At 40.0% G+C, this 26,162-nt stretch overlaps 1 protein-coding gene across 1 annotated transcript; it reads right to left on the reverse strand.

Annotated features, from left to right (window-relative positions):
- Positions 1-270: 270 nt before the first annotated feature.
- LOC122640840 (probable glucan 1,3-alpha-glucosidase) lies at positions 271-25,931 on the reverse strand. The gene is made up of 6 exons (XM_043834098.1): positions 24,317-25,931; positions 8,029-8,302; positions 7,722-7,857; positions 1,840-2,050; positions 1,532-1,738; positions 271-704 (listed from the first exon to the last, which is right to left on the reverse strand). Exons 1-6 carry the CDS (start codon positions 25,898-25,900, stop codon positions 336-338), a joined length of 2,781 nt encoding a protein of 926 aa, XP_043690033.1. The 5' UTR covers positions 25,901-25,931; the 3' UTR covers positions 271-335.
- Positions 25,932-26,162: the final 231 nt, after the last annotated feature.

Below are 26,162 nucleotides of genomic sequence, written 5' to 3' on the forward strand. Positions count from 1 at the left end.
GTAAGGCCACATCCATTTATAATTTGGTAAGGTTGGCAGACATTATTGCAATGTCTATAATAATGGCATTTAGGTTTGCAGTTAGTGCAGTACTCCTGCACAAGAAAATTTTCCCTCTATGTATGTAGCTCTTCACCAAAATCATGTCATCTTTTGAGTCTCAAAATGAGTGGTCTTTCCACTACAACTACAAATTAACAGAATATAAGCTGGAGACAATATCACACATTTCAGCGTAAAACTACGTAGTAAATCTAGCCTTGCAGTTCTAACAAGAAGGCATTCAGATTGCATAAAAATTATTTAAAAATTCTCCTTTCTAAATCTTGCTACACCTACAAAATCTTTATAATCCAATCATCCGCAATCCGAACATTGGGTTTACGGATGGTAAATACAGCAGGGCTTCTTCTCCATCGAAGACTAAGGGGTCCAGATTCAATATCAGCTCTGTAATTTGCAGGTTCAATAAGAGCACTTTTTGCCTGAGAGGAGAGCCCTAGTATTATAATCCTTTCAATGACACACTCGGATGTAAAGAGAACCTTGCCAGAGGTGGGAGGTGCCATATTAAAAGATGCAAGTTTGCCATCTGAAAAGACGAAGCGACGATGGATGTATGCCCCTTGCTCAAATAAAAAGCTCTTCCCATCGTCAACATACAGCTCACCTTCTGCCGCAAGGGAACCATTCAAAGCAATCACCTAAACAAACATTTGAAACAGAGATGTGAGGGGATGATTTCAACCAACATCACAGCTACCTTTAGAACAGCCACTAGGAGAGAAATATGATCTTTAATTAAGCCACAAATATTTTGAGGACTTGAAATGCCAAAACTCTGTTTTACTTACAAAACCTCAGATGTGATTCAGGAAGGAGTTCAGTTAAATGATTGAGTTTTCAGCAAGTCCAAACTAAACGTGATTCATGCCATCTTAGATGCACGGATCAAAGAAGAAGAAAGACAGTACAGTAATAAGAGATATGAGGACCATGCAGCAGAGGCAGAGGATAGTATTTATGATATAGTCATATTCATGTGGACTTCAGATATAAATCAAACATCTGGAAATTCATGAAGTGAGAATGAATTACTCTCCTTTTTTAAGATATTAAATGCCAAAGGACTTAAGGGGTAAAGTTGGCATTGTCTAGTTCTCAGAGAGTATGAACTAAATATGATTCATTTGATTCCATAGATATCCAGAACAAGTAGAATGAAGAAGATAATACCAAAATAAGTAGAAATGATAACCATGGCAAAACACAAAAGACTATATATTGGTGAAAAAGGGATACTTAGATCAGAAGTCACATCAAGTAATCAGATGGAGACCAGACAAGGCTAACTAGGAAAACATAATTGAAATAGAAAAAAAAAAGATTATACGAGCAACAAAGAAACGGAAACATCATTAGAGAGATGGAATGGGAAGGTTCCATCAATTACTACCACTTGAAATTTTCATGTACAATTTGGTTGCTTGGGAAGAGGATCTGAAGAGAGACTTCAGCATCAAAGACATACCAAAGTGTAAGGATCGTTCACCATCTGTGTGGAGCTTCGGCGAGACCTATCTTTTCTTGGTATTATGGTGCCTGCCTTCTGAAAAGCCGGAATGCTTTCTTCAGAAACCTCAAACTTGTGAGTTACACCTCCCTTGTAAGTGATTCCTGTTCTCAGGTCATACCAAGATTGTCCCCCCGGTAGATAAACTGATGCCTGTTTGTCCTGCTGACCCAGAATGGCAGTCCAATCATACAAGATCAGTTTGCAGAACACCTTAAGAAAATAAAAAACCAAAAATACAAAGTGATGAGACCTAGATAATGCACCTCTGTATAGATCCCTTGTACCAAAAGGCTGTTTCCAACCATGAAAGCCTCATCATTGCTGAAAGTAGCTTCATCCACAGGAAATTCCATCCATAGAGGACGCACAACAGGAATCCCACTTGTGTTTGCCTCTCTGAACAAAGTGTAAAAATATGGGAGCAATGTGTAACGTATACGTATTGCCTCCCTCATCAATTCCGTATTCCGCTCCCTGCGACATAACATCAGGAATATAACCAAGCAACTTAAAACAACCTAAAACCTCAACTGCTATCACTGAAGCATTCTCCACATCAGAATAAGATATAAGAGCTGGTCTCTGAATAGGCTCCAGTTAAGAGTTGAAGTGCATACATAGATACATAGAAAGAGAGAGAGCTTTACAACAATAAAACCATTCTCAGACTATACATATTTTGGCAGCAAAAAAATCCATTTAAATAAGATAAGACCGGAAATTTGGGTTTGTGAACAAAAACTGAACTGTATTTCTCAATATTGCATACTGAACAGTATAATCTCTCTCTCTTAGTTATTTAGAAATGTAGTAACAAAGTATCAACTTAAATAAAAAGATGAGGCCTAAAAATATGGCTTATAGCCAACAATTCAGCAAACCTAAGACTGTCATAACAAATTTTTTTTTTTTTTTAATTTAGTTATTCCCCCTCTGTTGAACTAAATGATGTAAATTAAAAAATGAGCATAAGGGTGCACTACACTTCATGTGATCATCTGTAAAAGTGCAGAGTACACTAAAAATTATGTTTCATGAGACAATTCGCCCAACCTTCAGAGCAGACTTTTGAAATATATTTAACCTATCAAAAAAGTTGCAAAATGGGAATCATAACTGGTAACTATTGTGCACTTTTTCCTTTGGCCTTTTGATAAACCAAGAGATTTTACAAATGAAAAGTTAGCGCTATGTGATCCCCACTGTAGCTATACAAAAATATAGATGCGCTTTATTAAGTGTACTTGCCATACAGTTGATTAAGTTTTTGTCATTATGTGGCATAAAAATGACATCCCAATGTTGTGTCCTACACCATAGCTGTGAAACCCAATTTTGAATCTAAAACTCTATAGAACTCTTAGGTGACAATTCTCAACAGATACCACAAAGAAGGTGCCCAATAGAGTATTGAACTCTTGATAATAATTTCCATGGATAAATTTGAATACCCATTTCAATGAAATTGGTAATACTTCCCCCTACCAACCCCCCCCCCCCTCCCCCATCCCACACCAATAAAAAGCTTTCCTTGCTTTCCATAAGAAATTGATGGCACTTACAAGGAATAGAGATGGCAATTTGTACAATAGACATCTAAGCAATGAGGAGTAGTAACAATAACATGGAGTTGAGTTTCTGCAGATCCACATATGTTGATCCTTGGAACATGAAACCCATATAAGATCGAAGAGTATAGAAAAACTACAGAAAATTACCAACAACCATCGATTTCTAGGTTTGATTTTTTCCCACCCTTTTTTTTTTTGGATGAATAAAAAATTCATTACCAAAGGAAAGAAAAGGAGGGGGGGGGGAGAGGATACAAACAAGCACGAACAAATCACACAGCGCTACCAAAAATGGTAAGGACTAGCAAAAAGGAGGGCAAGAGCCCCAACAAAAACAACATGCTACAGAAAGGGGAAACACCTGGATGGTAAAAGACACCCAAAGCAGTACGAACTCACGCTATCCCAGGTCCATAGTCTCGCGGCAGAATGCATGACCTCTGACATCCAAGCTCAGAGACAAAACCTTCTTTGGGCAGGGAAGGGAGTAGGCTATGTAGGGGCGATTCTTAGGGAAAGGAGGGAAGCATATGACAGAATCCCTAGAGAGTTAATCTGGCAAGTACTAGAAGAGAAGTGTTTCAAGTAAATATGTGGACATATTTAAAGATATGTACGATGGTGCGGTGACAAGTGTAAGAGTTGTGTGTGTGTGTGTGGAGGGGGGGCAAGATAGTGAATTCCCAATAACAATTGGGTTACATCAAGGATCAGCTTTAAGCCCTTATTTGTTTGCACTTATCATGGATGATTTAACTAGAGACATTCAAGATGAGGTTCCTTGGTGTATGCTTTTTGCTGATGATATTGTTTTGGTGGATGAGACAAAAGCAGGGATTAACGCTAAGTTAGAGTTATGAAGATCAACCTTGGAATAAAAAGATTTTAAGATAAGTAGCACGAAGATGGAGCATATGGTGTGTAACTTTGGTTACACTAGGACGGATAATGAGGTGGTGAAAATTGATGAGAGGGAGATTCCCCAAAGTGATTATTTTAGGTATCTTGGCTCGATCATAAATAAAGAGGTGATATAAAGGATCATGTTTCACAGAGAATTAAAATAGGATGGATGAAGTGGAGGTAAGCCCGGAGTGTTGTGTGATCGGAGTATTCCTTTAAAACTTAAAGGAAAATTTTATAGGACAGTCATACGACCAACTATGATGTATGGTGCGAAATGTTGGGTAGTTAAGAAGCATCATATAGACAAACTTAGTGTAGCGGAGATGACATTGAGATGGATGAGTGGCAAAACTAGGAAGGATAAAGTAAGGAATGATCATATCAGAGCGGGTTTGGGAGTAGCTCCGATACATGATAAGCTACGAGAAAGTCGTTTGAGGTGGTGGCATGGACATGTTCAATGGAGGCCTTTGGATGCTCCAGTACGAGGAGTGATTTGATTCAGATTGAAGGAAATAAAAGAGCCTGGGTCAGACCTAAAATAACCTTAGGGGAAGTGGTGAGGAAAGACATGCATAGCTTAGGCCTTGTATTAAGTATGACCTTTAATAGAGCTGATTGGAGGGCAAGGATCCATGTCGCCGACCCCATTTAGTTGGAATAAGGCTGAGTTGTTGTTGTTGTTGTTGTATTGTTTCTGTTTTCAATGTTATTCTTTTCCTCTTTGGTTTTAGTCATTATAAGTTTTTAATTTTTATTGTAAGCTATTTGGTAGCCAAGGTTTCTATTTTGTAATTTTAACCATTCAAAATAATAGAAGAAGAAGGGAGACCCCCTCCCACGTTTTTGGTATGCAACCCAATGTGTTTCTTCAATGGAGGAACAACCTCACAAGGAATCAAGTGCAACCAAGGTGATGAAACCTTGGACTGGTGGATGGTGAAGCCACCGCCTTTTTTTCTTTCTTTTTGTTCTTCATAGGTTCTGTCAGTTTCCAGCAAGCACCTCCCTTTACTACTGTGTCCTTTCTCTAGGTAAATTTCAATCCACTTTGAATCTTATATTGCTATCTTATTATATCTGTTGTCTACTAAAATTTTACTGCAGGCTTCTAACCTAATCTCTTCCCCACGGCTTCTGCTTTCTTTGTTGGGTTGTAATCCAACAACCATCGGTTTCTAGGTTTGATTTATTTTTTTATCCCACCCCTTTATTCCCCTCCATTCCCTTCTATTCTAATGCTATCATCATTGCTTTGCTCACTGATTTGCTGGTAATTATCTTTAGTTCTCAGTTTCCTGTGCTGTACTTACCTATTCTGTCAGCAGGGTTTCGTGCTAACAGTCCAACCAATCCAGCCATCGGATTGGCCTCCTTTTCAGATATTGTTTACTCCCCTTATTCCCCTATCCCCTCTGCCTTCAACCAGAATTTGAGTTTCATCTGACCCACAGATTGGGATGATCACAGGTCATATGAGTTAATACTGATATCTTTGAATTTCTATTTTGTGTTATACACTGCTCTATCAAATCCCACCATTGGATCAGCTTGATATTTGGAGGGATTGAACAACACATTTAGGGGTCGAATTGACTCTAATCTCAGCCCCATCCGACTGTTAGATTCTGAGATATTTTAATTTTCTATTTTCTGTCCTTCTGTTTCTTACTTGAATTGCTGTGTTTCTGTCCTGCAGTTATTATGTTCTCTTAATCTTCCTTTGCGTAACCCTAGAGCACATAAATCCCGTGTCTTTGAAAAAAAATTAATAGAACCTCCACATTCAAATATAATTAACTAGAGCTCTGAGGGGGAAAATTAATCACTTATACCTCTTTCCAATGGCAGTAAAGATGGCGACAGGCATATTTGAAAAGATTCTTGTTTCACCTTTAAAACTATACATATGGAAAAGGAAAAATATCTCTCCCCCGCCCATGTATACCCCTTCCTTCCATAGGTCATGATTTTCTAGCCACGCTGCTAAGTGACCATTCAGACTGTTGTCAGGGTCTTTATTCGCCATGTGTCAATTTTTAGAGCCAAAGTCAATCATTTACATCCCATGTCCCCAATGTACAAGGATTTTCCTCTTCTATTTCAATGGTCCACCTTTTCAACCTTTTTTGTAAGCTTTATTTCTCTGCACGGATATGCATTTGGGCTGAAACTTGGGACATGACACTGATAAATCATATTCAAACTACCCATGGTTATCTCCACAGAGATACGTGGATTTTTTTTGGCGTTAAATACCCAAATAACAAAGCCATTACAAGCAGGAAAGGTACAGAGAAGTTTAATCATAAAAATAGAACTTATGATTCATTCTATGAAATTATGGGTGACAGTAATTGAAACACACCTAAGACAAGAAACAAAGATTTCGAATACCCAATTGGTTTTACGCCAGGAAGATCAACCACAGAAGTTACTTATTTGCTTAGAAGACTAATGGAAAGATTTATAGAATGTAAAAACGATCTCCATATAGTCCCTAGAGAGTTATTTGGCAAGTATTAGAGAAGAGAAGTGTTTCGGGTAAATATGTCGACATAGTTAAAGATATGTACAACGCTGTAGTGACTAGTGCAAGAATTGTGAGGAGGCAGGGTAGTGAATTTCCAATTACAATTGAATTACATAAAGGATCAGCTTTAAGCCCATATATGTTTGTGCTAATCATAGACGACCTAACTAGAGATATTCAAAAACAGATCCCTTGGTGTATGCTTTTTATTGATGATATTGTTTTGGTGGATGAAACAAAAGCAAGGATAAATGCAAAGTTGGAACCATGGAGATCAACCTTGGTATTAAAATGTTTTAAGATAAGTAGAACAAAAACAGAGTGAATGGTGTGTAATTTTAGTAACAAAAGGATTGAAAGGGACGTGGTGAAAATTGATGATAGGCAGATGCCACAAAGTGAAAATTTTAGGTACCCCCGTAGGTTCAATCATAAATAAAGGAGAAATAGAAGATAATGTTGAATAGGGTGGATGAAGTGGAGGAATGCATCCAGACTCGGAGTGTTGTGTGATCGACGTATTCATTTAAAACTCAAAAGTAAATTTTATAGGATAGTTATACAGCCAGCAATGATGCATCAAGCTGAATGTTGGGCAGTGAAAAAACAACATATAAACAAACGTACAGTAGCTGAAATGAGGATGTTGTGATGGATGAGTGGTAAAACTAGAAATATAAATAAGGAATGAACAAATTTTTGAGCTAATTTAAGAATAGTTCTGATACATGATATGTTGTGCAAAAGTCATTTGAGGTGTCATGGACATGCGCAACAAAGGCCTTTGAATGCTTCAATACAGAGGAGTGATTTGATTCAGATTGAAGGAGCTAAAAGAGCCAGGGGTAGGCCTAAAATGACTCTAAGAGAAGTGGTGACGAAAGACATGCATAGCTTAGGACTAGTAACAAGTATGGCTTTGAATAGAGCTGATTGAAAAAGGATCTATGTAGCCACCGATCCCATTTAGTTGGGATAAGGTCGAGTTGAGCTAAGTTGTTTGTGTCTAAGATAAATAAGAATTTCTTGGACTATGAGACATGCTTCAAAAAGAAAAATAAAAGAAACAATTACAAGTTTAAAGCTCAACGTTAAATAATTAAGAAAAACTAAGAAATTAAAAAACATATATTACCCGAATAACCAAGGTTCTCGCCTTTTGGTATCATGATGGGCATGACCTCTGAAGAAAGGATAGTAGGCACCTATCTGGTACCAGCGGACTAACAATTCAGGCTCTGGATTCCCAAAAAACCCACCAACATCAGCACCTGTATAAAATGAATGTTAAAAAGACTGTTGAAGGTAAAGTATCCTTCAAACCCTCTCCTCTCACTCTCAGAAGTGGGGGATGAATTAACAGCTATTGCAACAAGAAGGCCTAACAACAGGAAAAACAATCCTGACAACATTTATACTAAGTTTTATGATCTCTTACTTACCAGAGAATGAAATTCCAGTAAGACCTAGAGTCAGAATCATAGGAACTGACACTCTGAGTTGATCCCAATCTGCCGAGTTATCTCCTGTCCAAACTGCTCCATACCTTTGACTTCCAGCAAAGAATGCTCTGGACAGGATAAAAGGTCTGTCCTTTCCATCCCCTCGCTTTAAAAGTCCATCAGTTGAAGCCATGTGAAAGTAGTACCCATAGGCATTATGTAGCTCACGGTGTTCCACACCTCCATAATGTAGAGCATCCCTAGGCATTGTTACCTGCTCAAGAGATGATAGTTATACAACTGTACCAGGGTTATTATAAGAGAACTGTACTAAAATCTCTCTCACTAGGTTCACAAATTATTGGTGCTTGAAAGCCTCTACCAGGTGCCCAAAGTCTCATCAGCACTGAGCTCTATTGACATCAATACGATCATTTTGATTAATTCCTTAACACCAGAATCATCTCGTCTGGATTTTCCTGTTGTATATCACCTTACTACAGAAAACAGGAATATTTTGCCATCAAATTAGAGAAGATAGGCTTCCTTTCCATTTGCTTCCAGGTAAAAGCCATGTAAAATGAAAATTTTCAAGTAAAATCATACTTTTCCCTATTGATTCTACCTCAAGATTTTCCTTTTACATGGATTTTATCTGGAAACAAACAGAGCCTATATGGAAAGGAGTTTCTGCAATCACCACTAACCAAAGGTCATAGTTACCTTAACATCATCACCTATGACTCAGATTATAGTATCTGTTAACTTTTGTAACCTATGTACTGTGGGGGTACATAGTGTAGTATGTGTGTACATAACACGATGAGGGGGTCAGGGGAATGTCCCCATCGTGCTGTGTTGGACAGCTAGCTTAGTTTCTTAGTTTGCTTTTATATTTTATTCCTATTCTTAGTTTGTTTCCTAGTTAGACATATACTATAGATAAGACTAACTAGGGAAGCTTCTAATTTCTATCTCTTTTACTATTTATTAATGTGAAAGGGGGACTGCCAAAGTAAGTCAATTCTGCTCTTCTTCCTCCAGCAGTCTTGGTATTCTTCTTCTTGCTAGTACCGGTTATCTAGGTTTGATATCGTCACAGTGTCAACAACTATTATGAAATTACCATGATTCACAAGATGCGAAACTTCATGGATGATGTGCTTGCTCTAATTACCTCTGTTCCACAAGAAACTCTCTGAAAGCCATACCAATCTTCATCTGAACATGGATTGGACTATCATGTGCAACAGAGGTACCTGTTTCCCACATGAATATATGTTTCTTGAAAATGTGTGGGGAGTTTTCCTGTTTGTGTATAACAGGTAATTCCAATTTGGGAAGAGGTTCCTTAATTCTGCACTGTTTCCCATACTTGCTTCACTTCCATGGAAGATTTGACCATTCAACTCAAAAGGCATCTTGAATCCAGCTCATATTCTTGCTTATGAATTCTGTGGTGAGAGCTATAGTAGGGCATGCTGAGTAATTGTGTTGTATGAGATCATCTACGTCAGTTTTCAGGAATTTGGCTCTAGGAAGAGGCTGGTCATGAGAGATTCCCATCCCAATGATTATTTTGCTTAAAATTTTGAGTTATGTAGCCGCAAGGGCAGTTTGGGGTCCCCCCCCCCCCCCAATAGCCGACTCATTGGTTAGAGTCGGCTATGAGGGGGGCAATATTGTAACTTTTTCTCTCCACTTTTACTATAAATAAAGGAGCTTGGTGATCTCATTGATCACTCAAGCATTAAGATCTAATGGCTACTAACATGGTATCAGAGTCAAAACTCTGATCTAGGTTACAATCCTAGATTTTTTTTTTCTTTTCTCTCGATTCTCCTCATCACATAAGGGCAGCACTATGAGGTGATCTCTTCAAGATCTAGTTGCTACCCTCCACCTTACCTCATTCAAGAATTATGTTTTGATTGAAGATTACAGATGCTGCCCAGATTTTGCATTCGGTTCTCCTATTCTTGAAGATCGATTTTTGCTTTTTTGGAGATCTTTTTTCTGCTTCTATTGGTCAGCATCTATTCCTATTTGAAGACGGCAGATTTGAATCCAGAAGAAACCAGATTCAGACTTGCGATTTTCTCCAGAACAGGTTTTTTTACGGCTTTTTATTGGCTCGTAGGAAAGTGCTGATTTTTTGAGGAAATATTTGCCATTACCAGAGGAAGGTTCGATCCAATTTCTGGCCCATTCTGACGGTCAAATTTGTGGAAATTCCCAAATCAATCTCTAGGCTTGATGTCTTCACTGGTTGGGCTGTTCGGTTGACTCCACTTCTCTTGTCACTATGTCTGATCTTACTACAGCTTCATCTGAATTTGATGGACCTGGTCATAATGAATACCAGCCTTTTGCAGCTACTACCATCAAGTTATATGGGACCAATTACCTTATGTGGTCTCGATCTACTAACCTAATTGTTGCGGGCTGCGGTTTTACAAGGCATCTTACAGCTACCATTGTTAAACCTGATGAAGAAGGTCCTGCTCAGGATCGTTGACTCTCCCATGACTCCTTGGAAATATCTTTTCTTCTTAATTCCATGCATCCTACTGTGGCACGGGGTTATCTTTTATTAGGCACTGTTGCCCATATATGGAAGGCTGCCAAGGAAACTTACTCCCAAATTGGGAATGATGCTCAAGTGTATGAACGACAGAAGGAGTAGCAGGTAATGGTGCAACAGTAATCGGAACATCTTCACTAGCAATAGTGTCAAACTCCCCCTGAAGAGGTGACGATGAATAGTATGCTAAGGACACATGGTACATAACGTCCATAGACACGAGGATACGTCTTGTTGGAGGATGATAGCACTTGTAGCTGTTCTGAGTCACAAAATAACCTAGAAAGATACACTTGACCCCACAAGGATCCAACTTCCCATGAGAGTGATGATTGCGAGCACAACAAACACATCCGAACACCTTTGGAGGAACAATAAAGGAGGATAAACCCTGGAGGACATCAACCGGAGCACGAAAATCCAGAACACGAGTAGGCAACCGGTTGATCAGATAGGCAGCGGTAAGAACAACATAATGCAGCCTCATTGGAAGCTACGGATCGGGAGAGTCGAAATCACATTCCCTACGCGACTGGGAGTTGATCAATCGAACAAAGAGAGAATGTGACTTGCAAAACTCCAATGGAGTCAAGCTCAAAGAGCTAGCTTTTACTAATCTTTCAAATTCTCCCCTTCCCTCTCAAATCTTGCCTTACATATAGGCTAAGATTGAATACAGATATGGAAAAGAAATTCAAATTCAAATCATCAATCACTCCATCATAGGAATAATTGATTGATTACAGATATGGAATAAATTCAAATTCAAATCTCCCATCAATCACTCCATCATATGGATAATTGATTGGAATTTATTTAGGATTACTTATTTAGGAACTGGAATGATTTTCCTACCCAATCATTCCTTATTGAGCTGCAATCACTTATTTAGAAATCCAATCATCCCTTATTAAGCTGCAATCAAATCTCCTTAGGATGCTGATAGAACAAGAGCTGATGTGGATAATTTATCCTTGTGAAGGCTGGCCATGATTAGCACGCCTCTCTTTGATCCGGGCAGACCTTCGCAGAGCCTTTGGATGACCAAGTGCAACCTCCACCTTGTCAACTTCGTGGCCCAGGGCTGCATCACAACATCACTCCAGTACGGGGAAGGAACATTGCGGTCAAACATCAAAGCACAAGCCATCTCTAGTAGGTGGCGATTTTTTCTCTCAGCTACACCACTTTGAGGAAGTGTATCGACACAGCTGGTTTGATGAAGAATCCCATGATCAACAATATAATTTTTAAATTGACCCTCTATGTATTCTCTACCATTGTCATTGCGGAGAATTTTCAAAGTGGCATTACATTGAGTCTGAACTAACTTGTGGAAAAGCTGAAAACACCGAAACACTTCACTCTTGTGCTGCATCATATATACCCATGTGGTACGAGTCACGACTATGACAATCAATAAAAGTGACAAACCATCGATGACAAGAAATAGAGGCTCGATGAGTGAGGGCCCATACATCAGAATGAACAATAGTAAAAGGGGAACAACTTCTTTTATTTAATGGGGAATAACTAGAACGAGTTTGTTTAGCCAAAACACAGGCTACACAAAAAAATCATCCTTAATACAATTTTTAATAACTTGGGAAACAATTGAGATAAAGTCCCAATGGAGGGATGTCCTAGCCCATCAATGCCACTGATAAATAATTATAATTTTTTTTTTAACTTTCTAACTCACCTTTCTTTCTTACCAAACAAATAGAATGAAGAAAGTGAATTCACCATTTCTTGGACTCTAATTTCTTTAACTAGATATCTGCCTTACACTGTTCATCAAGAACACGAACTCACAAATGAGAAGATGCATGATCAAATCAACAAACGCAAAGAAGCAAAAAAAAAAAAAAAAAAAAAAAGCCAAGGAAAACGATGATTCCTACCAATTTACGAACTCAACTGGTTTGATTAGGAGCTGAAAATCATCAAAATTAACACCAAAAAAAAAAAAAAGATTAAAGAGAGACTCTTGATCTAGTTGAGCTTGCTTTGATCGAGTGGTTCCTGAAAGAAGAAAACGAACACAAATTGCCTAGGCTTTGAAATTCTACAGTGATGGTCCGAAAGCAGGAACAGAACAACTAGTGCTTTTCGGCTCAGCAGTTATGGAATCTTATCACACATGGTTTAACAGTAGTAGCTGTTATGGAATCTTATCACGCTTTTCAGCTCATTACGAAACCATGCGTGAAAAGTTTAAATAACTGCTGAGCCGAAAAGCACTAGCTGTTCTGTTCCCGCTTTAGCATTTGATCATCACTGCAGAATTTCAAAGCTCAGATAATCTGTGTTTGTTTTCATCTTTTAGGAACCACTCAATCGAAGCAAGGTCAGCTAGATCGAGAGTCTCTGTTCAAATTTTTTTTGTGTGTGTTAATTTTGATGATTTTCAGCTGCTAATCGAACCAGTTGAGTTCGTAAATTGGTAGGAATCATCGTTTTTCTTGGCTTTTTTTTTTTTGGGCTTCAAGGCGTTTGTTGATTTGATCCTGCATCTTCTCATTTGTGAGTTCGTGTTCTTGATGAAGAGTGTAAGGCGGATATCTGGTTAAGGAAATTAGAGTCCAAGAAATGGTGAGTTCACTTTCTTCATTCTATCTGTTTGGTAATAAAGAAATGAGAATTAGAAAGTAAAAAAAAAAAAAAAAAAATAAAAATATATATATATATATATTATAATTATTTCTCTTCTTTAAGGATTAGTGAGATTGTGTCACATGTTATTATTATAGTTTGAGAGAGAAACCATCCCAACATAACTATAGATAGCAATATGAACAGAAATGTAACTATGGACAGCAATACGAATAGAAATGAGACTAGGAAATTTAATTTCATCTCTGTCCTTGGAAGAGATAACTCCCCATGGCTCTAGATTCACCTGGACTAATAAACAAAAACCACCAGGTCTAATCAAGGAATGCTTGGACAGAGCCTTTGGTTCTTCAGATTGGTTTTCCTCCTACCTTTTTGTTGGGATCAATAAATCCCTGCTCTAGGGTCGGATCATAACCCCATTCTTGTTAACACTTGTGTGCCAAATAAGTCCTACAAAAAATTATTCCATTTCCAGGATGCTTGGACTTATCATTCTGAATTTCTTCCTTTTTGTCATACTTCTTGGAAAAATCTTGGCCATGACCTTCTGGAATCCAAACTTGCAAGCATGGCAAGAATCCTCAATCACTGGCACCATCACACTTTTGGCAAAATTGACAAAATAAAGAATGAGTTATTGAATAATCTGTCAAAGTTGGAAAATTGCAATGCCTCCCCTCTTCTAAGGATTTGTGTACAACATCTACACAAATTGATTGGATCCAGAGAGCAGAGGAAACTTTCTGGCTATAAAAATCTAGACATATGCATGGTTTAAAGTATCGACCGATACGATACGATACGGACCGATACGATACATACCGATACGTCTCCTTTTTTTAAAAAAAAATGAATTGTCTCGAATTGTATCGAAATGTATCGACCGAGACGGGCCGATACGATACCATCGATACGTCCAGTAAAGGGTTCAGTGGGTGGTTTAATACGTATCGATACGTATCGGCCGATACGGCTCGATACATACCGATACATCACCGATACATACCGATACGTACCGATACCATCGATACATTGCATAAAAAAGCCATTTTCACTCACAGATTTGATACAATTCCTAATCTAACGAAAAAATGAAGGAAAACTCTCAACCAAGAGTCTAAAATCTTGCATTTAATCTTGGTTTTTCACACTTTTAAACTAAAAAATGAATGAAGGAGTGCTACAACATCATCCTTTGCATCATCCAATACTCTTCATGGCTATAGACGATTACAACATGGGAGAAACTTCATCTTTTATAACAATTTTAATTTAATGCACTTGTTTGGTTATACGTTATTCACCATTTCAGGTTTTATGCATGACACTTATTATATATTGCTTATTTATATTGTTTTTTGTTCCAAAAGTGTATTTCCATGTGTATCTTGACCATTTCTATGCGTATTTGTATTGTTCAATACGTATCTCCGAAACGATATGATACGTCTCTTAAAATCACCCGACTGATACGATACCCGATACTGATACTTTAAACCTTGGACATATGTACATAAAGGATGGAGACTGGAACACTAAATTCTATCATACAGTCTCCAAAATAAATCTTAGGAAAAGAGGGCTTCACTTTATCATTAATAACAATGGGGACAGACTGGATAACCAAATGGATATTGCTAATGAATTTATTCCTCATTTACAAGGAATTTTTCATTCCTCCAATCCATTAGATCCATCCTTTGTAGAATTTGTTTTTGATAATGTTATTACCAAAAGAGACCAAACCTACATTTACAAATTGCCTGAGTTGGAGGAAATAAAACAAGTAGTTTTTTCTATTGGAGCTCTCAAAGCTCCTGGTTTTGATGGGTTCTAGGCTAGTTTCTACCATAAGTTTTGGAACTTGATTGCTTCTGATGTTCTAGTCTTTGTTCAACAATTCTTTCAGGGACACCCCCTCCCCTCTGGAACTAATCACATACTCTTGTGCCTCATTCCCAAAAAAGAGATTGTAATGAAGGTGACTGATTTCAGACCAATCAGTCTTTGAAATGTGTCATATAAATTAATTGCAAAACTGTTAGCTGGCAGATTGAAACCTCTTCTTTCATCCTTTATTTCTCCATTCCAAGCGGCTTTTATCTCTCGCAGGCAAATTTGGACAACATTGTTATTGCCCAAGAAAACTTCCATTATCTGTCCCATGAAAAGGGCAAATCTGGTGTAGTGGCAATAAAAAGATACGTCTAAGGCTTATGATAGAGTTGAATGGAGATTACTTGAAGGCATTTTCAAGTTTCTTAGTTTTGGGACATCATGTGGAAATCTAATCCATAATTTGATATCAATCTCTTCCTTTTCCATTAAGATTAAGGGCAGTCCTTTTGGGTTCTTCCATCGCTCCCGAGGACTTAGACAAGGTTGTCCTTTAAGCCCTTACCTGTTCCTTATCGTAATGGAAGTATTGTCCAAGTTACTAAATGTCTTCAGAGATATGGGGATGTTTAAAGGTATAAAAATCTCAAGATCAACCCCTGAAATCTCTCATCTTTTCTTTGCAGATGATACATTTATTTTCTACAGAGCTACTGAAAATGATATGCTTACCATTAAAGTAGTCCTTGACCTCTTTGTAGATCTCTTTGGTCAAGAAATTATTTTGGGAAAAGTGGATTATTTTTTAGTAGAAATGTCCCACAGACTGAAAGAAATAGACTTAGCTCTATTCTAGGCATCCAAAATGACAATCCTAGCACATCTTATTTGGGTACAAACCTTCTACCCCTGAGATCTAAAGTTAAAGAATTGGGAAGCCTAGTGAATAGAATCAAGTCTAGGTTATCTATTTGGAAAGCTAATCATCTCTCTTTTGTAGGTCGAAAAATTCTTATCCAATTAGTCCTTAGTTTATACCTGCCTACTTAATATCCTCTTTCCTTTTTCCTTTAAAGGTTTGTAGGAGCACTGACTCAATATATCTGAATTTTTGGAATGGTGGAGGAAAATCCCATTTGATCTCATGGGATAGAATTTGTTCCCCCCCCCCCCCTCTTTTCTGTGGGAGGTCTTGGGTTAAGAAAGGCTGAAATTCATAATAAATCTCTGATATTGAAATTAGGGTGGAGACTTCTCAATCAACCAGAAGACATGTGGGCCAAACTATTAAATCATGTACTTTAACAATTCTTCCATCTTCCATCCAAAGGTAAGGAGACAAAAAGGATCTTGGACCTGGAACAGCATTACCCAAATGTTTCCAGTCCTGAAAGGTATGGTTTTTCGTAAAATAGGTAATGGTCACAACTCCTTTTGGCATGATCCTTGGATAGCTACAATTCCTGGACATAATTGATCTAGTATAGCTCCTACTAATGTAATTAATGTGCCTGCCTGCAATGCCTTGGATAATTTTGATTCTCTACACACTTCATTTACTAATGATTTGCAAAATTACTTTGCTTCAGCTTGTGGTAATATTCAATTTGTCAATCGAACAGATGTTTGGTTATGCACTATTACTAATTCATCTGTTTTTTCTACTAAGAAAGTTGCACAAGCTCTTCTACATTCTACCCCTTCACACACTCAATGGTGGAGGTTCTTCTGGAAAATTCCAATCCATCTTAAGCTCAAAATTTTCTTTTGGCGTGTGCTGAATAGAGGGTTACCTGTCAAAGCAACCCTTTCAAAGTCGACTCATATCGACCCAGCTTGTGTCTTTTGTGGGACACATGTGGAATCTATTTGGCATCTTTTGGTCTCTTGTGAGTGGACAAAACATATATGGGCTGCGGAACCTTTAGGGCTTAGAACCGAACACATATCTTTCCCATCTTTATTACAATTTTGTGAGTCCTACACTCTAAGCAATTTCAAAGATAACGCCATGACAAGATGGTTTTTTTCTGTTTTCATCATCTTTTGCTATTTCATTTGGATTCACAGGAACAAAGTTCTATTTCAGAGGGTTAAGCCAGACCTGTTATGGATTATGACTATGGCTAACAAATGGCTCTATGAGCTTTCGGTTAACCCACCTTGTATTGATTCTTTTGAATCTTCAACATGTTACACGAATGGGCTCAATAGCTTATCATCTCTGGATAATCTACCAGTTTTTAATTTCTCAATTTTGTTATGCGCAGGAGTTGCTGCTTCAGAACTAAATAGATCTGGTTAGGCTTTTGCAGTTCTGCTGCAAGGAGAAATTCAATTTATTTCTGTAGGTTTTTTGAGTACTAACAATGTTCTGGAAACAGAACTGTTTGGCATTCCTCAGGGGATGGAGTTTGCTGCCAAACAAGGATACAACATCAGGGAGGTGTGGTGCAACAACAACGAGATCATGGAGTTGGTCAATAACCCCTACAAATCAGTCCGCCAGCTACCATTAATATATCTTGGTCTTACTGATGTAAACTGGCTGTCTAAAACCAGCCGCAGGTGTAAGGATTCTTCCCTACACCAGCATAATTAGCCATCGGGTAGGTGTAGGGATTCTTCCCTACACCAACAGCAATCGTGGGGATTTAGATTAGTATTTGTTTTTATTATGTTTTATTCTTTATTGAGATGTAATTCTAATTAGGATTCCTAGTTCAAATCTGAATTAGAAGTCCTAGTTTTGAGTCTAGTCCTAGTTGGCATTCCTATTCCTATTTTGAGTCCTAGTCCTAGTTAGGATTTATATTTCATGTCCAGCCTTGAAGGCTATATAATGTAAGAGCTCCATTGAGCCCCCACGATTTAATGAATAAGAAATTTGCTTTGTTGCATTCCACTATCCTGAGATAGGCTGTGAAGGTGAGGCTGAGATAGCCTTCACGAGTTCACTGTCTCTCTCATTCGTGTGCATTCAGATTTGTTCAAGTTTGCTACTGCTGATTGTTTGAAGGTTCATGGCTCAGTTATCCAGATCTGCTACCAGTTCAAGGATCCATCCAATAACCAGTAAGTAAATCTCCATCCCCAAACCCTTCTGTTCCTAACCCTCTAAGCCAAACCCTAATATCCCTCCATCTCCAAACATCACTTCCATAACCTAAAACCTGCCCAGCCTGATTCCACCATTAGAAGCAGCCCAAACTTGGACCAAATCTCCCCCTCACTGTTTGGGAAACTCAATCCAAGCCCCTAGCCATAATACTCATTATAAACCCTAGATCCCTACATTAATCTCCTTCTCAAACCCTAACCCTATCTTCACTATTTATCTAATTCCACCCTAGCCAATCCATTAAACCCTAGTAAATCCTGGTTCTGGTTCTAGTTAGCTTTATCCCCATCTAGGATTACATTATTTGGTATCGAGCCTAGCTATGGGTTCTCCAAAATCAAGTAATCCAACCACTCTACAAAGAATCTGAGATAGTCAAGGTTTTATCTCGAAGATGTGAAGACCATCAAGCAACAGGTTGATGTGTCTTGTCACAACAAGGTCCTCTGCACCTCCACAGCAAATATCACAAACTGAAGCTGCTGCTTCATACACTAACAACCGACATCCACGTAGGTTACCACAGAGGGTTCCCACATTACAGACACACAGGATCAACAACAATTTTGCCTATGAAGAAGATGAAGATCACGATGGAAATCAGTATTACCGTGATGATAAGCATAAGGTAAAACTGGATCTGAAGGAATATAACGGGAAACATGACCCTATTGCATTCCATGACTGGTTGAGTGCTCTAGATGACTACTTCAAGTGGTTTCGGTTGTCTGAAGACCGAAAGATGCACCTGGCCACGACTAAGTTAACTGGAGGAGCCAGAGATTGGTGGCGTACACATGAAGACAGGTTGATCCGTCGTCACATGGAACCAATTACTTGGGCAGCTATGAAAGAGATTCTCAAAGAGAAGTACTTACCTCCTTCTTATCAGAGGCGTTTGCATGATCAACTGAACACTATACGACAAGGTACCTTAACAGTTGAGGAGTATATTGATAAATTCAATGACTTACTCTCACGTACGGGTGTAGATGAGAATGATGACCAGCTTAGATCCCGTTTCAAGTTGGGATTGAGGGTTGACATTAAAGACAAGATAGGCATGGTTGAAATATATAATTTGAATCACTGTTTTGAAAAGGCCATGGATGCTGAAGATTTAATCAAGGCTGCCCCACGAAGATTCACACCGCAGTCCGGTGATATTAGGAGAACCTTTACTCCTAACAGATCTAGTGGTTTCCCTACCCGAGCTCCACCAACTACAGAGGAAAAGGGTAAGGCCCCCATGGGTAGTCAAACACCTAACAAGTGTTTCCATTGCCAACAAGATGGTCATTATGCAAGTACTGCCCCCAAAGAGGGAAGTCCAATTCAGTGATTGCAGCCATGGAAACTAGTCCAGATGTCCAAGTTTGTGACCCGCAGTTTAATGACAATTGGGCCGTTAATGCTGCTCTTGAGGGAGAAGACTATGATGATACTTTGGAAGACGGAATTTATGAGGTAAATGTAGTAACTCGCATTCTGGTTGCTGAATCTAAAGGAGAGGACTGGCATCGACATTGCATCTTTTATACACTGATGGATAGCGGGACAGCAACAGCACAAGTGATCGTGGACAGCGGTAGTTGTGTCAACGTGGTTTCTAAAGCTTTTGTCATTGAAGAGAAGCTTAAAGCTGAACCTCACCCACAACCATACAAGGTATCCTTACTTAATAATGATACTTTAGAGGTTAATCAGCGATGCTCAGTGCCACTCAAGATTTCTGGTTACGAGGAGAATGTCTGGTGTGATATAATTCCTATGATTCTGACTGATGTTTTACTTGGGAGACCATGGATATATGATAACAATGTATTGACGGGAGGTACAAAAAATCAGTGTTTCTTTGACTTCAAAGGGAAACCACTGGTTCTCAACCCCCTCAATGTACCATTGATGAAGCCAAGGCTTAGAGCTGCCCAGCTGAAGCGACAACAGGTCTTGAAAACTATTGACAATAGACAGCCAATGAAAGGAGGGTCAAGCAGCAAGGCACCACATGCTAGTACTAGTACTACTAAAGCACAACCCATGGAGCAACGAATTCTGTCCCTGCCTCACCGAGAATTCCTTACTACAAGTGAAGAGACAGGGTTGATACTAGCCCTGGTCACGAGAGCAGTGTCACCAACCCCTACCACTATTCATCCCAAGTCCATAAAAGATCTGCTTGATGATTTCTCAGATCTAGGAAGCTACCTCCTATGAGGGATATTCAGCATGCCATTGATCTAGTACCAGGTTCGGTGCTACCAAATCTGCCCACTTATCGTCTCAGCCCTACTGAGCATGCCGAGCTCAAGAGACAAGTGGATGACCTGATTCGCAAGGGGTTTATTGTTGAGAGCATGAGCCCATGTGCTGTTCCAGCATTACTTACTCCAAAGAAAGATGGTACATGGAGGATGTGTATTGATAGCAGGGCAATAAACAAGATCACCGTCAAATACAGGTTTCCTATTCCAAGACTTGACGACATGTTAGACATGCTCACAGGTGCTTCCATCTTTTCAAAGATTGACTTCAAGAGCGGATATCATCAGATTCGGATCCGCCCAGGAGATGAGTAGAAGACTGCTTTCAAGACAAAGGATGGTCTATATGAATGGAAGGTGATGCCTTTCGGTCTCACAAATGCTCCAAGCACCTTCATGCGTGTAATGACACAGGTACTTCGTCCATTCATCGGTAAGTTTCTTGTGGTTTACTTTGATGACATTCTTATCTACAGCCACACCACCAAGGAGCATCTTGATCATCTAAAGCAAGTTATGAGAGTGTTTCGTATAGAGAAACTCTTCATCAACCTCAAAAAGTGTTCTTTTATGTTACCTAAGGTTATCTTCCTTGGGTTTATTATATCTTCAGCCGGGGTTGAAGCTGATCCGGAGAAAGTGCAAAGCATAGTCGATTGGCCAGTGCCACACACCTTGACAGAGGTTAGGAGTTTCCACGGCCTAGCATCTTTTTATCGGTGTTTTATTCGGAACTTCAGCGGCATCATGGCACCCATTACTGAGTGCATAAGAGAAAGTAAGGGCAAATTCCAATGGACACCGGCTGCTACCAAAGCATTTTCCTTGATCAAGCAAAAGATGACCGAGGCACCTGTTCTACGGCTCCCAAACTTTGATGTCATATTTGAGGTGGCTATAGATGCATCCCATGTTGGGATTGGAGGAGTTCTCATGCAATCAAATCATCCCATTGCCTTCTATAGTGAGAAACTCAACGATGCTAAGCGGCGTTATTCTACCTATGATTTGGAGCTTTATGCAGTGATCCAGATTATAAAGCATTGGAGACACTACCTTGTGGGCAAAGAATTTATTCTATACTCTAACCATGAGGCCCTTAAGTATCTCCATTCTCAGCGATCCATAAGCAACCGCCATGCTAAATGGATCGCCTATCTCCAGGAGTTTCATTTTGTTCTGAAGTACAAGGCAGGCAAAGAGAACCAGGTCGCTGATGCGCTAAGTAGGAAAGTTCTCACCCTATCCACCTCTTCTACTCACAGCACAGGCATCGAACATATCAGAGATGAGTACACGGCTGATGTTGATTTTTCCCCCATTCATACTACATTACAGCAAGGCGGAACTGATGCCAAATACTCCCTACGTGATGGATATCTCTTCTTCGGGACACGCCTATGTATCCCTAACACATCCCTTCGGCAGCACCTCATTCGGGAACTACATGGCGGTGGCATGGGAGGGCATTTTGGCATTAGCAAGACATATGCTGCAGTTGCTGATTTGTATTATTGGCCACATCTTCAGCGTGACGTCCAACAGGTGATTCAGCGTTGTCGAGATTGTCAGCTTGCCAAGGGTGATAAGCAAAACACGGGCCTCTACACACCTCTTCCAGTGCCTCATGCACCCTGGTTACATATCAGCATGGATTTCGTTCTCGGTCTCCCATCTACATGGGAGCGTCATGACTCTATATTTGTGGTGGTGGACAGGTTTTCGAAAATGGCTCATTTCATTCCCTGTCGGAAGACATTTGATGCCAGTCACATCGCCAAGCTCTTCTTCAAAGAGGTAGTACGTATTCATGGGCTACCCGAGTCTATTGTTTCTGATTGTGATGTCAAATTCACTAGCTATTTTTGGAAGACCTTGTGGATGAAGACCAATACCAAGCTGAAGTTCTCCACCACCTTTCATCCTCAAACAGATGGGCAGACTGAAGTGGTTAATCGCAGTTTAGGCAATCTCCTCCGATGTCTTGTTCGTGATCATGCGAAAGATTGGCCTTCTGTCCTTGATATTGCCGAGTTCGCGTACAATAGTTCTGTCAATCGGACCGCTGGCCGTACTCCATTTGAGATTGTTTTGGGTTTGCAACCCAAGCGCCCCATGGACTTGCTTCCTCTTCCTTCTCATGTTCGTGTTAGTGTGGACGCTGATGAGTTCCTCCGCCACATCACCGAGGTCCATACCGACGTTCACCGACGCATTGCTATTAACAATGAAGGTTACAAGGCAGCAGCTGATCGTCATCGCCGATATGTGGAATTCCAACCTGGTGATTTGGTGATGGTCCGTATTTCTCCTGAGCGACTTCCTCCTGGAGCCAATCATAAGCTCCACCCTCGCAAAATGGGTCCTTTCAAGGTGCAACAACGCATTGGGACCACTGCCTGTATGCTCGAGCTTCCTCCATCTATGAAGATTAACAATGTTTTCAACGTGGCCGATCTCACTCTTTATGTCGGCCACCATTCGGACGACGGTGATACTGCACATGCTCTCCGCCTCCCACAGTTTACCACTCCTACTGCTGATGTCATTGAGAATGTGCTTGATAACAAGTTTACTACTATGCGGGGTGGTCGCGGCTATTACTCTTTCCTTGTTAAATGGAAGGATCGCCCTGATAGTGACAGTACCTGGATTCACGCCGACGACTTCAGGCGCCTTGATCCTGATCTCTACGAGCGGTACATGTCTTTCATCCATTTGTCGGAGACGAATGTTTTTGAGAAGGGGGGAGTTGATGTAAACTGGCTGTCTAAAACCAGCCGCAGGTGTAGGGATTCTTCCCTACACCAGCATAATTAGCCATCGGGTAGGTGTAGGGATTCTTCCCTACACCAACAGCAGTCGTGGGGATTTAGATTAGTATTTGTTTTATTTGTTTTTATTATGTTTTATTCTTTATTGAGTTGTAATTCTAATTAGGATTCCTAATTCAAATCTGAATTAGAAGTCCTAGTTTTGAGTCCTAGTCCTAGTTGGCATTCCTATTCCTATTTTGAGTCCTAGTCCTAGTTAGGATTTATATTTCATGTCCAGCCTTGAAGGCTATATAATGTAAGAGCTCCATTGAGCCCCCCACGATTTAATGAATAAGAAATTTGCTTTGTTGCATTCCACTGTCCTGAGATAGGCTGTGAAGGTGAGGCTGAGATAGCCTTCACGAGTTCACTGTCTCTCTCATTCGTGTGCATTCAGATTTGTTCAAGTTTGCTATCACTGATTGTTTGAAGGTTCATGGCTCGGTTATCCGGATCCGCTACCGTTCAAAGATCCATCCAATAACCAGTAAGTAAATCTCCATCCCCAAACCCTTCTTCATAACCCTCTAAGCCAAACCCTATTATCCCTCCATCTCCAAACATCACTTCCATAACCTAAAACCTGCCCAGCCTGATTCCACCATTAGAAGCAGCCCAAACTTGGACCAAATCTCCCCCTCACTGTTTGGGAAACTCGATCCAAGCCCCTAGCCATAATACTCATTATAAACCCTAGATCCCTACATTAATCTCCTTCTCAAACCCTAACCCTAACTTCACTATTTATCTAATTCCACCCTAGCCAATCCATTAAACCCTAGTAAATCCTGGTTCTGGTTCTAGTTGGCTTTATCCCCATCTAGGATTACATTACTTACAGCCCACATAGCCTCGAACTCTAGTCTTTTTATTTTCATTCCTGATGTTCTAATCTTTTCCTTACTTTGTGCTATTGCTAAATATATGTATGTTAACCAAGAGCAGATACAGTTATCCAACAATATTGTACAGTCGTTATCTTTTATTACTTAATACATCTTTTCTTTTCCCATAAAAAAAAAGAAAAGAAATGTGACTAGTAACATACCTCAGGGCCATTAAAGACAGAAGGCTCATTCATGTCATTCCAAATGTACAAGGAAGGAGTTGAACCGACATAGTTCTGGAAAGAAAACTTCTCAGCCCACCACGATCGGATTTCCGGATTTAATGTATCTGGATAAGAAGAAGCACCAGGCCAGCACCACCCATCAAAATCCTTTCCAGTGGCATCCTTCACATAATATCCCTTTTGGGTAGCCTCTTTGTGCAAGGGGAAGGACTCATCTCGCTTAATATGAGGATCAACAATTGTAACCATATGCCTACCCTTTGCAGCCAGCTTGTTCTGCATCTGTTCAGGATGGGGGAAGAGCACCCTGTCCCAGGTGAAATATTTCTTCCCATCAGTGTGTTCAATGTCGAGCCAGAGGACATCGTAGGGAATGTCGAATTCATCGAATTTGGAATCGACCTGCTCAACATCCTCCTCATCTCTATAGTTCCATCTACACTGGTGATAACCAGTTGCAAAATGCTGTGGCATTGCAAGTGTCCCAGTAACACTAGCATACTGTCTCATAACATCCTTTGGCCCTGGACCTACGAAAAAGAATGCATCCACAACGCCTGCCTCACTCATCCACAGCGTGTCAATCCGACCTTGAGATGAAGGAAGAACGATCCCAGACTCGGAGTCCCAGCCAGTGCCCAAAACATCAATCTGCATCTCAGCAGCATTCAACCAGAAAAACCCAGAAGTCCCGTGACCTTTGCCGTGAGAAAGCATGTAAGGTATTGATCCATAAAGCCCAAAAGGAGAATCATGGAGGTACTCGAAAACATCAAGGTTGAAGAGTCTGTAAGGCTCCGAAAATTCCACCCCTGGACCTCTGGTAGGCTTCAATGCGAAGCTTGAAGCACGTTCTGGGATCCCATAAACGAAATCCGCTCCATAGAAAGATACATCGAAGCTAATCGATTGAGGGCCAAAAGGCCTGGTGTCAGTGTGGGTCCTGAACCTCTCCTCCCAATCTTCATCCTCTTTCTTCTTCCTCAACTGCTCAAAATCAAAGAGACCATGTGAATTCAACGACAATACTCGATCACCACCTTTATTACGAACGTAAACTTCAAAAGGATCGTGGCGAAGAACAGCTTCATAAGCATCCGAGAGATAAAGAATCGAAGAAGGAGCAGAATCGCCATCAAGCACCTCCGTCGAAGCCCTCTGCAACCAGAGCTTCTTGTCATCAAAATCGGACAGAACCACATCGGGCACCTCGAATCGCTTCTTTGGAGGATCCAAGCTCGGATCCTCATCAATCTTTAACCTCAAGATGCCATTCTGATACGCAGATAATTTAAGAATCAATGGTTTCACGGGCTCCTCTTGTTCTCCTTTCGCTTCTTCAGCATTCTTAGGTTGGAGCTTGGCGGTGAGGTCACCGTCATTAATGGCGACATCGGTCGCAATGAGAGTGCAAGATCCGGGCTTTCTAGATCGAGCTCTCTTGCAAAAAGGGGTTTGGTTACAGTTCCTGAACTCATCTTTCTTCCATGAGAAGACCGAGCTCTGTTGCATTAGTAGCAGCAGAAGCAGCAAAGTCGCAGCTCTCGTCACCGACGCCATGGCCGAGATTAAAATTTCCAGAGGTGGTTAGGTTAGAACCATTAACCAGCCATTCTTCTCTTTAACTGATTCATCCACTCTTGAAGCTCTCTGCTCTCGCAAGTCCTAAATCCAGAACATATGAAGTTGGAGTTTCAGACATTTTGTACTATCATATTATGTTGCTTTAAGATACACCGTATCGTAACCCTCTTATCCTATGATCAATTTTTGAGACTCAACCTGAAAATCAAGACCGTTTATTTCTTATGTCAGTTAAAAA

Source organism: Telopea speciosissima, chromosome 1, assembly GCF_018873765.1.
Source record: "Telopea speciosissima isolate NSW1024214 ecotype Mountain lineage chromosome 1, Tspe_v1, whole genome shotgun sequence".
Taxonomy (NCBI): Eukaryota; Viridiplantae; Streptophyta; class Magnoliopsida; order Proteales; family Proteaceae; genus Telopea; species Telopea speciosissima.